The 14,790-nt window shown below is 42.5% G+C and overlaps 1 protein-coding gene across 6 annotated transcripts in view; it reads left to right on the top strand.

Moving 5' to 3' along the window:
- Mrtfb (myocardin related transcription factor B) overlaps nt 1-14,790 on the top strand; it is a 199,837-nt gene that overhangs the window by 110,515 nt on the left and 74,532 nt on the right. Inside the window, exon 1 of one of the 6 annotated variants that reach the window (XM_017797354.2) lies at nt 2,259-2,625. The exons of the other annotated variants lie outside the window; for them this stretch is intronic. Coding sequence (XP_017652843.1) covers nt 2,505-2,625 — 121 coding nt within the window. The 5' untranslated portion in view covers nt 2,259-2,504. Of the gene's footprint in view, nt 1-2,258; nt 2,626-14,790 lie in introns of those variants that run through there. 6 annotated transcript variants of the gene reach the window in all.

The raw sequence follows: 14,790 nt of genomic DNA, 5'->3' as shown, positions 1-14,790 counted from the left end.
ATATATCACTTAGACTGTGGCACATAGTAAGAACTAAAGTTTTACTTTTTCACAAAAAGTTAAAATGCTTTTCTAGGGGCTGGAGAGGTAGCTCAGCAGTTAAAATCATTGGCTGCTCCTACAGAAGACCTGGGTTTGGTTCCCAGCATTCACATGACAGCTAGCAGCCATCTGTAACTCCAGTTTCAGGGGATTTGCTGCCGTCTTCTGGCCTCCATGGACATTGCATACATGTAGTACAGTTACATGCAGGCAGAACACTCATACATGTAAAATAAAAATAAAGTTTAAAAATTGTTTAAAAGTGCTTTTGAAAAAATCAGCCTACTGTGATCGTTTTGGCTCTCCTTTCTCTCCCAGGAGTAGAGTTACTTAGAGGCCATAAACATTATGGCTTCTGCTCTTAAAGTTGTCTAGAGCTCCAACTAAAGCATAGACCTGGGGCATGTTCTAGAAGAAAGCAGAAAGTACAGTGCAGTAGGAAGACTTGGACTTTGGAGAACTAAAACTTTGGCTAAGTTCCAAGCCTGCCCCTTAAATTTGTCAAATGTCTGTGATGTGCAAGTCACCACAGAGGTCAGCAGAACTGCAGAGATAACACAAGCGCATCTTTGCAAAACATCTAATTAAGTGATCAACCTAAAGAAAAATGATAGTTACCCCTTATTACTCATTTGGAAGCAGGAATGGTTTATTTGGAGAATAGGTCCTAGGACAGGAGACAGCAGTTGAAGGCTTGCTTGAGGGTATGTGAGCAGTGTGCTAGGCGCCTCCATGAGTTCCTGCAGAGGTTTAGATTGCCCTGGATGGCTTCTGTTGCTTCAGAAGGAAGCTCAGTTGACAAGAAATATGTGTTGTGTAATCCTGTTCTCCAGACATGCAGAAGGGTAGATATCAATCTTTGTAGAGCAATGTGGGTTTACTGCACACCAGCCTTGGAACCAGAGACAAAGGACAGGATGCTTCGTCCAGTCCCTGTCCATATGTAAGCAGGGAAAATCATACTGGTTTCTCCTGGCTGTAAACATGTAAACCTTTCTTCAGCCCACAAAGACACTCTGCCATGTGTGTAACTAAAATATGTGTGTGTGTGTGTGTGTGTGTGTGTGTGTGTGTGTGTGTGTGTGTTTTCTCTTAAAGAGAAATGTGCTTCCTTTAGAGAACATTTAGTTACTCAAATCCAGTAAGTACCTCTTGGTCATTGGTCTAGGATCCCTTTAGAGCTCAGTGTCAGCAGCTGTTTTCTTGTTCTGCTATAGTTCTTCACTCACTCATGCACAAGCTGAAAACTCACTCCAGACACTTCGCTGAATATTAGTTATGAAGAAAGTGAAGGAAACAAATTGGCCTGCTGTTCTTTGGGTGCTTTATGGGAGCTCGATGCAAAGGTGTATACTTTGAACTCCTTTAAATATCAGGTTATTGTGAATACTGGTATATATTTGTGTATATGGAAAGAATCTTGTCTCTGCATTTCCTAGAATTTTCATACCTAAAGATTTCCTCCAAGCAGCATCCCCTGTGTGCTGTGAGCAGCAGTGACTTGCAGAGGAAGTGCTGATCATTGATGGCTCCTGTGAAATTAAACTCTGACTGGTCACTGGTTGAGCCTAAGAAGTAGCAGCTCTCTGTGGCATTGCTTTATACTTGGGAGAAGAATTTTCCTTAAAAGAAATCATGGCGCTGTCAGCTCACTCAGCCCACTAGTGGCACACAGACAAAGTGCTGCTCAGGTTCTGGATGCAGGGGAAACTGCAGTTGCAGCGCATTTCCTGGTTACAAAGAGTATTGGCTCTGCCAGGGAGCGGGAGCCCTGTGCAGCAAACAGCACAACAGGCCCCAGAACGTGGGGAGTGAGGTGCTGCTTCCCATCCAGATATGCTAGTAGCATGTTTATTCAGCGTGCTGCCTCTCTGCGATAAGGCCCCCTTCCTTTGGACTCCCTTGCCTGTCGTTTGTTTAGCTGGAGAACTTAATGAGTAATGAATGTGCTTGTCTGGCCAATATAAAGTATTTCCATAGCCCGCGGCTTTGTTTATAGAGAGACCACAGGCAGCAATTTGTCTTCTTAGGTATCAGGAAAGTCTTCTCTTAACAGCTAGAGGATTTATTTTTAACTGCTTGAGTCAGTGCTCGTCAGATGATTGGGACCATCTAGCTGCAGATGGAAGCAGCCAGTACGGGGGAAGCTGGAATGGTAAAGGGAAGGGGGCTGGCTGGGAAAGGGGGTGGGATCTTAGAGTCGTGCCTCACAGGCTCTGCCTCCCTCCGACGACGTGGGAGAGTTAAGGACTCCCAGCCGCAGGAGTGTGTCTGCAGGTCATGCTGGGAACTCCAGGGGAATGGCTGCCTTCAGCCACTTAGAGACTTAATTGCACAGTGATTTGGGGTTTTGTGAGGACTGACCCAGAGACTAGAGGATCCTGAGCACCGTGCTGTCTGCTGTCCTGCAAAGCGAGCCCTCTCCCCCTGGATGCTGCCTGTGTCTCCAGAAGCTTCTCACCATGATCGATAGCTCCAAGAAGCAGCAACAGGGCTTCCCAGAGATTTTAACTGCCGAGGATTTCGAACCTTTCAAAGAAAAGGAATGCCTTGAGGGAAGCAACCAGAAAAGTCTCAAGGAAGGTCAGTCTGTCTGTGGACAGGGCAAGACAGCCAAGTTCCTTCTCTGGTCACCCGGCCGGCCCCCGTGTATGTCTGCTTACCATCCGTGTGTCTGCTCTCTGTTCACTGTAGCCCTTAGTCCAGGTTCTGTGCAGTGATGGCTTAATGCTGCTACTAAAGAGGCATTAGCTGATAGGACACCAGGGGTTTTGCATTAACTGATGCTAATTGATATGGTAAGGGAACTTAAGAAGTCAGTCCTGATTCAGTGAATCTGTCCATACTTGTTTGTATATTTTCTCCAGTTCTGGAGTCTCTCCCACCCCATGGTAATTTGGAGAGGCCATTTCCTTTTCAGTATTAGTCGGAACACTGCTTTGTTTTAGGTTTACAAGCACATAATCCCAGGAAAATTAATTTTCCCTATTAACATGTTAATTTTTTATTGTTTAGAGACAGAAAGCTAGTTGGCTCCCTCTTAATTGAATCCTAAAATGATGAGTCAATCAATTATGATGCGCATTGCATCGGTATTTTAAAAGCATGTTGTATGGCTTGATTTTAAAAAAAAAAAAGCAAATTCACTTGAGAATACTGTTAGTCATTATTGTCAGTGAGCACTGCACTGGTGCTTCACTGTTTGGGAAAATGGCCAGGAGTCTGGGCATTGCTGGCTCCTGCCCTGGCACACTGAAGGCAGCAAGCCCACTGCACAGCTTGCTTTGCCGTTGCAGCCCAGAGCAAGAGCCGTGGTTGAAGAAGTCTGGGTCTGCAGAGAACAAGTCTTTCCTCGATTTGAGATTTGGGTGTCACCTTGCCAATGCCTATGCAATCTGAAAACTGGTTTTCTAGTTCTCCATGGAAGGCTTTTCCTTCTCTCTGCTCTCACCTCTGTCTGCTGACCTCTCCTCTTCCCTCCAGCTACTGTTCATCCTACAGAGACCCAGACTGTCTGGGTACTTGATTGCCCAAGTAGTGCCATGAGCTTCCTCCAAAAGGATATTCCACCCTTTTTTCTCTCAGATATTTAAAGTGTGAAAATGTGGTGGGGTGCTACAGATTTTTAAAGATAAGTAGAACAATAGTTGGACCAGCCAGAGTTGAACTACTTTTAGGAATGGATAGGAAAAACACCTTGGTCACAACAAATGGTACACAATGAAATATAAATAGCTACCTCTGCAAACTGAGCAACGGGTGGGCTCTGCTTGTACACAGTGTGCATTACTGTAGATTGGTAGAAGATAAATACCAGTTGAGTTTTTAGGACATGTGGAGACTCATGGGGAGTGGGGGGGGGCTAAATTTTTTAAGTAATTCATTTTAAACAGTTTAAGAATTCTCTTTCTGTCATTTAACCCAAGTTTAAGTATAAAGCTCCTATCAGTGCCATGTATTTAAAACAGCTCTGTGTGCTTGAAAAATCAGGTAGGTTAGGTGAAATAGGAGAAATAAAAAGATGTCAGGACAGCAGAGTGTGGTTTAAGGAGCATAGGAAAGAAGCATTAAATATATAAAGCCAGGGTCTACGGAATGTAGCTCAGTGTAGAACATGTCCCTAGCATGTCAAAGTCCATAGCTTGATTCCCAGCACCATACATACATACAAACATACATACATATGTGGTAGGGGATTTGTCCAAAGAATGGCAGAGTAGTTGAGATGCTTACATAATGTAGAGATTCTCTCCTGACAATTCTGAGGTTTATCAAGTGTGATAAACAGTACAGTGTAGAATGAGCAGAAGACAAACTGCACAGGGAGCTGTCCTCAGGTTCAAACCCAGGCACATTTACTTTTGTGACCCTGGTCATGTTCACTGCTCTGAGCTTTAATGTCCTAGTTGGTACATTGTTTATTTGAGAGGCTGGGCCTAATATCAGTTTCAAATTTCTCTTCTTCCTCATTTTAAATACTTTGTTACTATTTGCTTCTATGTAGAAGTTAAGTTTTAGAATCCAGCATACATTTTAATGTAGAGAAATGGTTTATATACCACTGACATGTAAATTCCTAGAGGTAAGGAAGGAACTTTCATGTTTTAGAGTATTCCACAGAAATGGCTTGTGGTAAAATTCATGTCTGACTAGAATTGTATTGAACTGGGTTTTCATTTTTATCTTAACACATTAGGTATTTCTACTTGTTTTCTATAATAGGGGCTGTGGGTAAAATAATACAGATACCATTATCAAAGGTGATCTCCTGCCTCAGATATAGGTTTAGTCAGAATAGAAAAAGAGAAATTTTATAGAAAGCTTCCTTTTTGAAAATAATGTATTCCTATGAAGAACTGAGTCCTGAAACTCAATGTGTCCCAGTACCACCCACACGTGCAGATCACAGTCAGCCCAGTTAGACTGACGGACTGTAACATGGGGGCCAGCACCTGCCGAGCAGCATCTTCTTTTAAGCACTGGTTCATACACTGGCTGGATGACTCCGTGAGAGGTGATTGACCTGACAGCAGATATTCAGACATCTTTGATTGGACCGTCAATGAAAATACCCTCCAGTCTCAATAAATCCTATGCTGTTTGGTCAAAAGAAACAAATGCATAGATGATTACTAATAATGCCTAATAATTTATGTCCCTTGTGTTAAGAGGCACTTATATTTAAATACTTATTATAATTTACATCAGTGCTATTTAATTTTCTGCCTGTTTTTAACAAAGTTGGTTTTGTGTCTTTGAAAAGCAACCTCTAGAGTTCCTTTAAATATCTGAATCAAGCCAGGTGTGGTGGCACAAGCGTTTAGTCCCAGCACTAGGGAGCCAGAGGCAGGTGGGTCTCTGTGAGTTTGAGGCCAGCCTGGTCGTCTACATAGTGAGTTCCAGAACAGCTGGGGCTACAGGGAGACCCTGTCTCAAAAGACCAAAAAAATGAGAGAGAGAGAGAGAGAGAGAGAGAGAGAGAGAGAGAGAGAGAGAAGGAAAAGGGGAAAAAATCCAACATCTGAATCATAAGCTTCTAGACAATGAATGGAGAGTACATTTTGGTTCATCTGGTTCTAATCGCATAAACACCAGTCTGATCTTTCTGGTGTTGCTGACTTTTGTCTGCTGTAAGGAACTAGGGGTTGCTCTGCCTTTCAAGTGATGACTGACTTGCTTGTACTGAAGTATTTTCCAATTCCTGTAACTGTTGACATTGCTGATTTGCTGAAATTATTATGGGGCCACAGAAGGGGATTCAGACTTTGTAACCAAATCATAAGATTTAAGTTTTTTGGGGGGTGGAGTGTTTTGTTTTTTTGTTTTGTTTTGTAATATGGAACCAGCAAGATGGTTTGGTGTATAAAGGCACTTGCCACTGAGCCTGATAACCTGAATTTGATCCCTGGGACCCACATGGTGGGAGGGTAGGAAGAAAGAACTGCCTCCTACAAATTGTCCTCTGCCCTACACACACAGAGAGACACAGACACACAGACACACACACACATAAATAAATAAATAAATAAATAAATAAATAAATAAATAAATAAATAAATAAAATTTCAGAGACTTTTTTGTAATACATCAACAAGAAAAATTAGTAGTATGTAAAACAGATACCCCCCCATTCTCACCCAGGGTCTTGCACATGTTCCATAAGTGTTATTCCACTGAACCACACCCCCAGTCCAAGAAAAAGTTCCAAGTACCAATCACCCATTAACAGTTGTTGTAGCATACCAGGGAATCATCTAAGCAATAAAACTTGCCATCACACACTCTGTTAATGCTCAGAGTTATAGAAACATTTTGGTAAATACCAATCAATGTGTGTCGTTGAGAAATGATGACTTTCTGCTGTGGATGAGAATAACAGTAACCATCATTCATTCCCCCTGAACAAAGTCAAAATAGAACATTCTCTTCAGACCAGTTTCTTTTGTCAGAACAGCAATAGAGAATCTCAACTTTTAACTTCTGTACAAAGGCTTTGAACATTTTCTTTTCTTTTCTTTTTTTATTTTTTTGTCTTTTTGAGACAGGGTCTCCCTGTAGCTCCAGCTGTCCTGAAACTCACTATGTAGACCAGGCTGGCCTTGAGCTCACAGAGATCCACCTGCTTCTGCGTCCTGAATGCTGGGATTAAAGGCATGCGCCACCACACCCAGCAACATTTTCTGTTTATGCTAAGCACACATGAGATGTAAACTTAATTTCTAAATCTACAACTAAGAGGGTTATTACAAGTGGCTGTCTCAACAACATTAGAATTGTTCATATGAATTTCTTGAAACAGTAAGTGAGGGTACCTTAATTCAGATAAGCATCTCTATGCCTCATCATTAGCTGGATGGGTCCTAATACCGGTGCTGTAGCTGCAGCCAGTTGTCTCTTGTATTTATCAAAAGCAAAATGTTATCAAATGTGATTAGAGAGGAAGAATCCAAGTTTGAGATGAAGAGCTCTCTACTGTAGAAAATGAAGTATCATAGAAAGAAAACTGGATTATATACTAATTACTTTGACTGAAAGTGCTCCCACAGTCCCAAAATGCAATGTTTTAACCACTCAGTTCATTTCCTACCCAGCCACATGGGTTGGAGTACCTTAAGCATCTGTCTATTGGGCGTGGGTCAGAGGTTGTAGGGGGAGAGTTACAGATCAGGGGGACCATGTTCCCTCTTCTGCCTAGGTATAGAAAACTGAGATAAAATGTGCGAAAGTTTGTGGTAGTTTGCCTAGGAAGCAAAATGATAATCTAGTATGTCATATTAGAATGTATCTATTGGAGACGTATTTAAGAAAAAAAAGTCTAAAATATTCTAGATAATCCAAACCGGAAATATTGAATAAATAAATAGCTGTCAAAGCAAACACCTTTTATGTGATAGACATGAGCTCATATGAAATTCTACCTGTGTTGTCCATCAGACACATGTAGCAGTTTAAATTTAAAATAATTGAAACGAAGCCATTTCAGTGGCTCATACGTATAGTGCCACTGCCCAGGATATAAATCCAGGATTTCAAGACCAACCTGAGCAGTATGGTAAGACTACTTCCCCCCCAAAATTTGGTTTTTTTAATTAAATGAAATAAAATTTTCAAAGCTTCAGCTTTTCAGTCACTGTACCTCATTTTAATGACTCCAGCAGCCACCAGTGCCTGGCAGCTGCTGTGGGTACAATTTCATCCTCACAGACACATCTGCTAGATGGCACACCCCTCACTTTCCTGTCCCCCAGATTTACAGGCCACATCCTCCTAACACCCAATTCTTGTGCTCATTCCTAAAGAAAATCAGTCAGTAATCCTAGCATTTTGGAGGTGAGGGCAGGAAGTGCCACAAGTTTGACTTCGCCTGGACTAAGTAATACATCTCTGTCTTAAAAATTTTAAGTCACACATTTCAGCATCTCTAAATATTTATGTCCTGCATATCCCAGTACTTAACCTGGGTCATTGTTGGCATTTCACCAGAGACCATTGTCACATACATCTGTTCTGCCATCACAGGTAGATCATAATGTTTCTTGGAGACATGTCATCTGGCCCACTTTATTCCTCACCTCCAAGTCCTGCATCTCATAGACTCATTATTATGCAGCAAATATTTATTGCTTATATTTTTTGCCATGTGGGAATTAAACCTAGGACCTTGCCTGTGATTGTACCACTGAGCTACATCCCCAGTCTCGTGGCAGATAGTTAAAGAATGGTATCCACCTTACCTTCCTAAACAGAATGTAGTTTGAACTATTACCTTCAGATGTGAATTCAGTTGGCCCAGTGTCAGGAAGGCACTGCTGAGAGGGTAGGACCTCTTGCCCAAGCACAGAATAACCCTGAGATCATTCCCACTTTACTATACAGAATTAGTGTTTAACACTTGATTTTTTTCATCTGCCACTTCCAGCTTTTCTGATATGCTACATTTAGTAATCTTTAAAGTAGATAACCAACTACAACAGTGGAATTCTAAATCTGTTGGTGTTTCAGCAATAATTTCTTGAGCCATAGTGGGAGAAACAGATAAATAGATGGTCAGTTAAAACAAAATAATATTATAAAGCCTTCTATATAACTAAAAGAGTTAAGAACACTGGCTGCTCTTGCAGAGAACCCAGGTTCAGTTCCCAGCACCCACAAGGTAGCTAACAACTATTAACTCCAGTTCCAAGGAATCCAATGCCCTCTTCTAGTATCTGCAGACATTGCACACATGTGGTGCATTTATATCCGTTCATACATATGAAGTAAAAGTAATCAAAAAAAATTTTTAAAGTGTGTTTGGGGCTGGAGAGATGCCTCCATGGTTTAAAGCACTGACTGTTCTTGCAGAGGATCTGGGTTTGATTCCCAGCACCCACATGGCAGCTAACAACCATCTGTAACTCCAGTTCCAGGGGATCTGACACCTTCTTCTGACCTCCCTGGGCTCTGCACAACACAGGTATACTTGTACACATGCAGGCAATACACTCATACACATAAAATAAGAGTAATAAAATACCATGTATGTATATGTGAGTTACCACTAAATTAATAATCAGTAGAGTAAATTTGAAAAGATAAAATTTCATATCCAAATAGCATGTATATATGAGTGAGTAAAAGATGTCTTCCCCAGACATGATTCAGTATTTTGGAGTTTTTTGTTTTTGTTTGAGACAAGGCCTCCCTGTAGCCCCAGCTGGCCTGGAGGTCACTATCTAGGCCAACCCTCTGTGAGGCCAACTTCACAGAGATCAGCCTGCCTCTGCCTCCCTAGTACTGGGATTAAAGGTGTATGCTACCATACCTGGCCCAAGAGTCAATATTTTTTTAATGGGTTATATAGTTTAATTTTATTAAAAATCATATTATTTAGCAAAAAAGTGAATGCTTTCCACATAGTACCATGGTGGGCATTGTAAATCTCTGTAAGCCACTGCATTCTTTTTTTTTTTCAATATTTTATTATTTTTATTTTACGTGTATGTGTGTATTGCCTGCCTGCCATAGAGGACAGAAGAGGCTGTTGGATCCCCCTGGAACTGGAGTTATGGACAGTTGTTAGCTGCTATTGTGGATGCTGGGATTCGAACCCAGGTCTTCTGCAAGAACAACCAGCGTTATTAACCGCTGAGCCATCTCTCCAGCCCAGTAACCCACTACATTCTAAAAGCTTCTAAGCCTAAAGGTTGAGAAACTAAACAATAATATAAAAGTTTAAATACGCACAAAAAAGACCCCAGAAAAACAGTGTGTGTGCTTTGATCCAAATGGGCCAGCAGTTAAGATTGGGAATGCAGTCCCCTGCAGATGCACCATTTTCCGCCTCCGGATGTCCCCCAGGGGGTCTTATTTCTCACACCACACTTATTCTTCCAGGCTTTCCCATCTCTGTCAACGTCACCTCTATCCAACCAGTGGCTCATGCCAAGAGTGGCGTGAATCTGGACTCCTTCCCTGACCTCATCTGTCACCGAGTCTGTCAGTCCTTCCTCAGAAACACATCATCTCCTCACAGCACTGCAGCACTGTGGCCCAGCCTTCAGAGGAATCTGCTTAGGCAGAGGCGGCCTCAGAGCGGACCTTCCTTCCCTTCCCACAGTCCTGTGCCACCACCAATCGCAAGAGCCATTATGGGCAAGTGCAGTATGGCTCAACTGTGCATATTGCTTAGCATGTGGGGTGGCACCAAAACCCAGACCCCAAGTGTCAAAGGCCTGCTCCTGTTTTCAGGGCTTCTCTCTCCTCCTTCCAGCACTGTTCTCTTAGAAGGCCTGTCTCGGCCCAGGGCCCATGGCCTGAACTACCACAGCTCAGCCCCTAACCTTCACAGTTTCACTCCAGGAGCCAGCCACTGCTACAGGGACCCGTCTGTGCTCCCATCCTCCTCACACTTACCTTGTAGTCCTCCTATTTGTCCATCAGCATCATTTCTTTAAATGCGCATTTTGTTCTGGACTCTAAGTCTCAGAGGGAAAGGACTGAGTCTGTTGTCTATGTTCAGAGCTCATGGCCCTGGCCGTGAGCTTCTCCCTCAGAGCAGGCTCCATCTCCTGGGGTTGGTCATCAGGGACATATGCTGGGGCTGCTGGGGCTGCTCTGATTTCACTCATCCCTCAAAACAAAAACATACCAGAATCACCCCTCAGCCCTGTGGAAGAACACACGTAGAACTGGGGTGAAAGGGGGGATTGCTGTTTTACATGCCATCTCACCACAGAAATGTGACAGATTGTTATAACACCAGTCTGCTTTTATTTAAAAGCTTTAGAAAAACACAGATATGTTCAGAGCTTTGGGTTTTCAGTTGTTCCCTAATGGTGACTTTATGAGGATGTTTTATTTAGTTTGTTTTAAAGTAGGCTTCTGAATAGCAAAGATCAGCCCAGAGTTTCTTTGTGTCTTCCAAGCTCAGATTGCGTTCATAACAAAGTACCACAGACTAATGTCTTCAACAGCAGAATTACCTTTCCCACAGCTCTGGAGGCTGGGAGCCCAGCAGGGTTTCTGGTGAGGGCTCTCTTCTTGTCCTATAGCTTTTCTGTGTGCTTGCATGGCCCTTTCCCAGTGAGTGCACAGGGAGAGAATCAGCAAGCCAGCTCCAGGGTCTTCTCTTAGGACACTAATCCTACTGTCTGAGGATCCCACCTTTGTGACCCCATTTGACATTACCTCCTAAAGATCTCAAGGTCTCTAGAGAGTCTCCTGTGAATCCGAAAGGGGCACAAGTCAACCTGTAGCACTGGTGAATTATTATTGGTATATGTAGCTTTTTCTGTTGGAATTATACAAGACTTCAGTAAATACAGTCAATGTGAGTAACAGCTTTGTTGAGGGAGGTCAGGACCACAGCCAAAGCTTAATACTTTAGAATATCGGGAGATATTTCTTTAATGTGCTAATTTTTTAAGAAAAATTACCTGTAGAAACTGCTATATTTCTCTCCCTAATTTTGGCTCTGTTTCTCGTTAGTTTGCATGTAATAATGAGTGAGGGCTTAATTTCTCTCTAAAAATGGATATTGGTAACCACTTCGTGGGACTGCTGGGAAGAGTACACGAGATGATGGCAGGGCACCTCCCAGTGTAGACTAGGGCCCAGGAAGCCCTCCTTGGGTTAGAACATGCTGAGCTCCCCTTCCAGCTTGGAGCAAAGTCAGACCCTTTTCTAGGCTGCTGAAGCAAGAGAAAATAGGGGCAGATTCCCCAGCTGGGTACTATTTCTGAGAGGTATCTTTGGTGCCTTCCTTTAGTTACTGTAAATACATTTCTCTAGCCAGGCGTGGTGGTGCATGCCTTTAATCCCAGCACTTGGTAGGCAGAGGCAGGCAGATCTCTGTGAGATTGAGGCCAGCCTAATCTACATAGTGAGTTCCAGGCCAGCAACGGGCTACAAGGCAACCACACTGGCCTTGAACTCACAGAGATCTGCCAGCCTCTGCCTACTGAGTGCTGTGAATAAAGGCATGCTCCACCACACCCACCCCTTAAATGCATTTCTTAGCTAGAGCCATAAATGGACACTGTGAGTTCCAGCATCCTCATTCGTTGGCTAGAGTTGCATTTTTTTCTTATTTAGTTGAATCAGAAGAGCACAGCCAATAGGTCATCCATCTTATAATCTAAGCAACAAGGGCTGGAGAAATGGCTTAGTGGTTAAGAACATTTACTGTTCTTGCAGAAGACCTGGGTTCAAATCCCGGCACCCACATGGCAGCTAACAACTGTCTGTAACTACAGTTCCAGGGGGATCTGACAGCCTCTTCTGTCCTCCACGGGCATTGCACAACACGGGTGCACTTACCTACATGCAGGCATAACACTCATACACATAATAATAATAATAATAATAATAATAATAATAATATTTTAAAAATTAATCTAAGCAACAAACATCAAAAATCTTTCTACTTATACTGCTTTTTACAAAACATGCCATGCCATTTTAATACCAGAAGAGTAGTAGACTGTTGTGTATGACAAAGGACAAAGGGGTGACCCTCCAGGGCACACACGCTGCTCAGTGCATCACCTAGATCTTCGTGCTTATTGCCATGCTGTTTGCATAGCATACATCATGACAGTTTTCGCTTGTCTCTATTCTTTGGTGTATATATAAATATGAGCATGGCTAGATATATGAGTATACACATATGTAAGTGTATATACTTACATGTTTACATACAAGAGACAGAGTGTCAGACACATTCCTGAACCCACAGAATGGAAAGAGAAGCCAAGGACTGAGTTTGGATTGGGTAACTCAGTAAAACAGCCTATACTTTGCTGTTCTGGAGAAAAATGAAGATAAACAACATTTCCATTTTCCTGTTTAGTTCTTTGCTGTTCTTTTGTTCAGCAAGCCCACCTTAGAAATTTACACTAAAAAAAAAAAGAAAAAAAACCTGCAGAATCTGTTAGGCAATGCACACTTTGCCACTGCAGAATTCAGGAGTGGCGGTTTAACCAGCACTGCTTCTCAGAGTTCCCCGCTGGACTTCTCAGACAGCAGAGGAATGTTGAATTTTCATATCCCCAAAGTAAGAAAAATAAACGTTATATTCCTTTGGAACCAGGTAGATAAGAGATCTAAAAGTTCAAATGTAGAACTTTGTGATCCTTCAGATTAAAAATTGTTTGGGAAAAAAGCCAGGAGCAACCGATGAAGCCTTGTCCTAACTTGGTATTTCACTTGTGTCAGGCGAGTAGGTAGACGAGCCCGCTCTTCCAGGGTCTCTTGTCAGTGCTGAGGCTGCATGATGCCTCTGCGGACTTTATTCCCACCATTTCACCCAGTGAGACAATGCATATGAACTTCTGTCAGTCTGGCATGGGTAGTGTGACCTCTGCCTCTGGTTGAATATCACATTGTCGTACCAAGAGAAATGGACATCACATTTCTTCTAACTTTTGGCAAAAAGGAAAGGGGAATCTGTGTGAAGGTATGATCAGTTTAAAGGAATATGCCCCATTTTTAGTGGTCTGTTTCCATGGCAACAGAAGCAGAGCCAACCTGAGAGTTCTCAGAGCTCCTGTGAATTTCCAAGGCTGAGTGGTGAGTTGTCTTTCTGACCTCATGCTGCAAATCAGCTCAGGGAACTGGCGAGACCTGGACAGCAGCAGCCCGCCAGCATTCTAGTTTGGGCTTCAGTTGTGCCCTTTAGGTACTAATAGAAGTTAAATGCTACACTGTGGACCTTGGGACCTCCTCAAAGCAAGGGACAGTGATTCAGAATGGAGTAGCCTCCCTGCCCTAGCTAGCAGTATGCAGCTAAGGATGCAGTGAAGGAGCTTGCATTGAAATGAAAGGCATTATTTCCTGCTCAGTCCAAGGACAGCCTTCTTTGAATACTAATCGGTACAGCCTTTTCATTAATTTAATGTTGTTGCTCCCATTTTAATCAGAAAAGAGTCATAAAAATTCTGGTGCAGGTGCTGTTGTCCCATGTCATGTCTGAGCCTTCAGTTTGTGTGCACCCTGTGCAACTCTTGCCTTTGTTTCAGACAGGAAGTGGAGGTGGAAGTTTGCTTAATTAGTACAAATAGCACAGCTCTTACAGAACATGCAAAATACTATAATTTTTTAATCTCCTTGCATTCCATCTTTTTAAATTATTTTTAAAAAACCTTATTTTACCATGGGCAAATCAGACCCCTGAAAATATAACCAAAACTGTGGTACCTTTCATGGCACCTTTGAGAGTTCATAAATGCTCCTCTTAATGCACGGTGGACTTCACATTGTAAGTAGAGATGAGAATAAACTGGAATCCACCATGGTTTCATGGTCTTCATATCTTTACCTATAGCCTGTCCTTTTTAGTCTCCTTTACTCTTCACAACAGCATAATTTTGTTTTCTTTTCCTGCCACCACCATCAATTCAAAATTAACCACAGGGATCAGTCAAATGGCTCTGAGGGTTAAAGTACTTTCTGCCAAGCCTGAAGGCCTGAGTTTGAGTCCCAGGATCCACATGGTAGAAGGACAGAACTGACTTGCACTAATTGTCTGTCCTTTTTAGTCTCCTTTACTCTTCACAACAGCATAATTTTGTTTTCTTTTCCTGCCACCACCATCAATTCAAAATTAACCACAGGGATCAGTCAAATGGCTCTGAGGGTTAAAGTACTTTCTGCCAAGCCTGAAGGCCTGAGTTTGAGTCCCAGGATCCACATGGTAGAAGGACAGAACTGACTTGCACTAATTGTCTTCTTCCTACCTACACACACACACACACACACACACACACA

This window comes from Nannospalax galili, unplaced genomic scaffold, assembly GCF_000622305.1.
Source record: "Nannospalax galili isolate Female #2095 unplaced genomic scaffold, S.galili_v1.0 scaffold32, whole genome shotgun sequence".
In the NCBI taxonomy this organism is placed as follows: domain Eukaryota; kingdom Metazoa; phylum Chordata; class Mammalia; order Rodentia; family Spalacidae; genus Nannospalax; species Nannospalax galili.
This window is presented reverse-complemented; position numbering and strand designations above follow the sequence as displayed.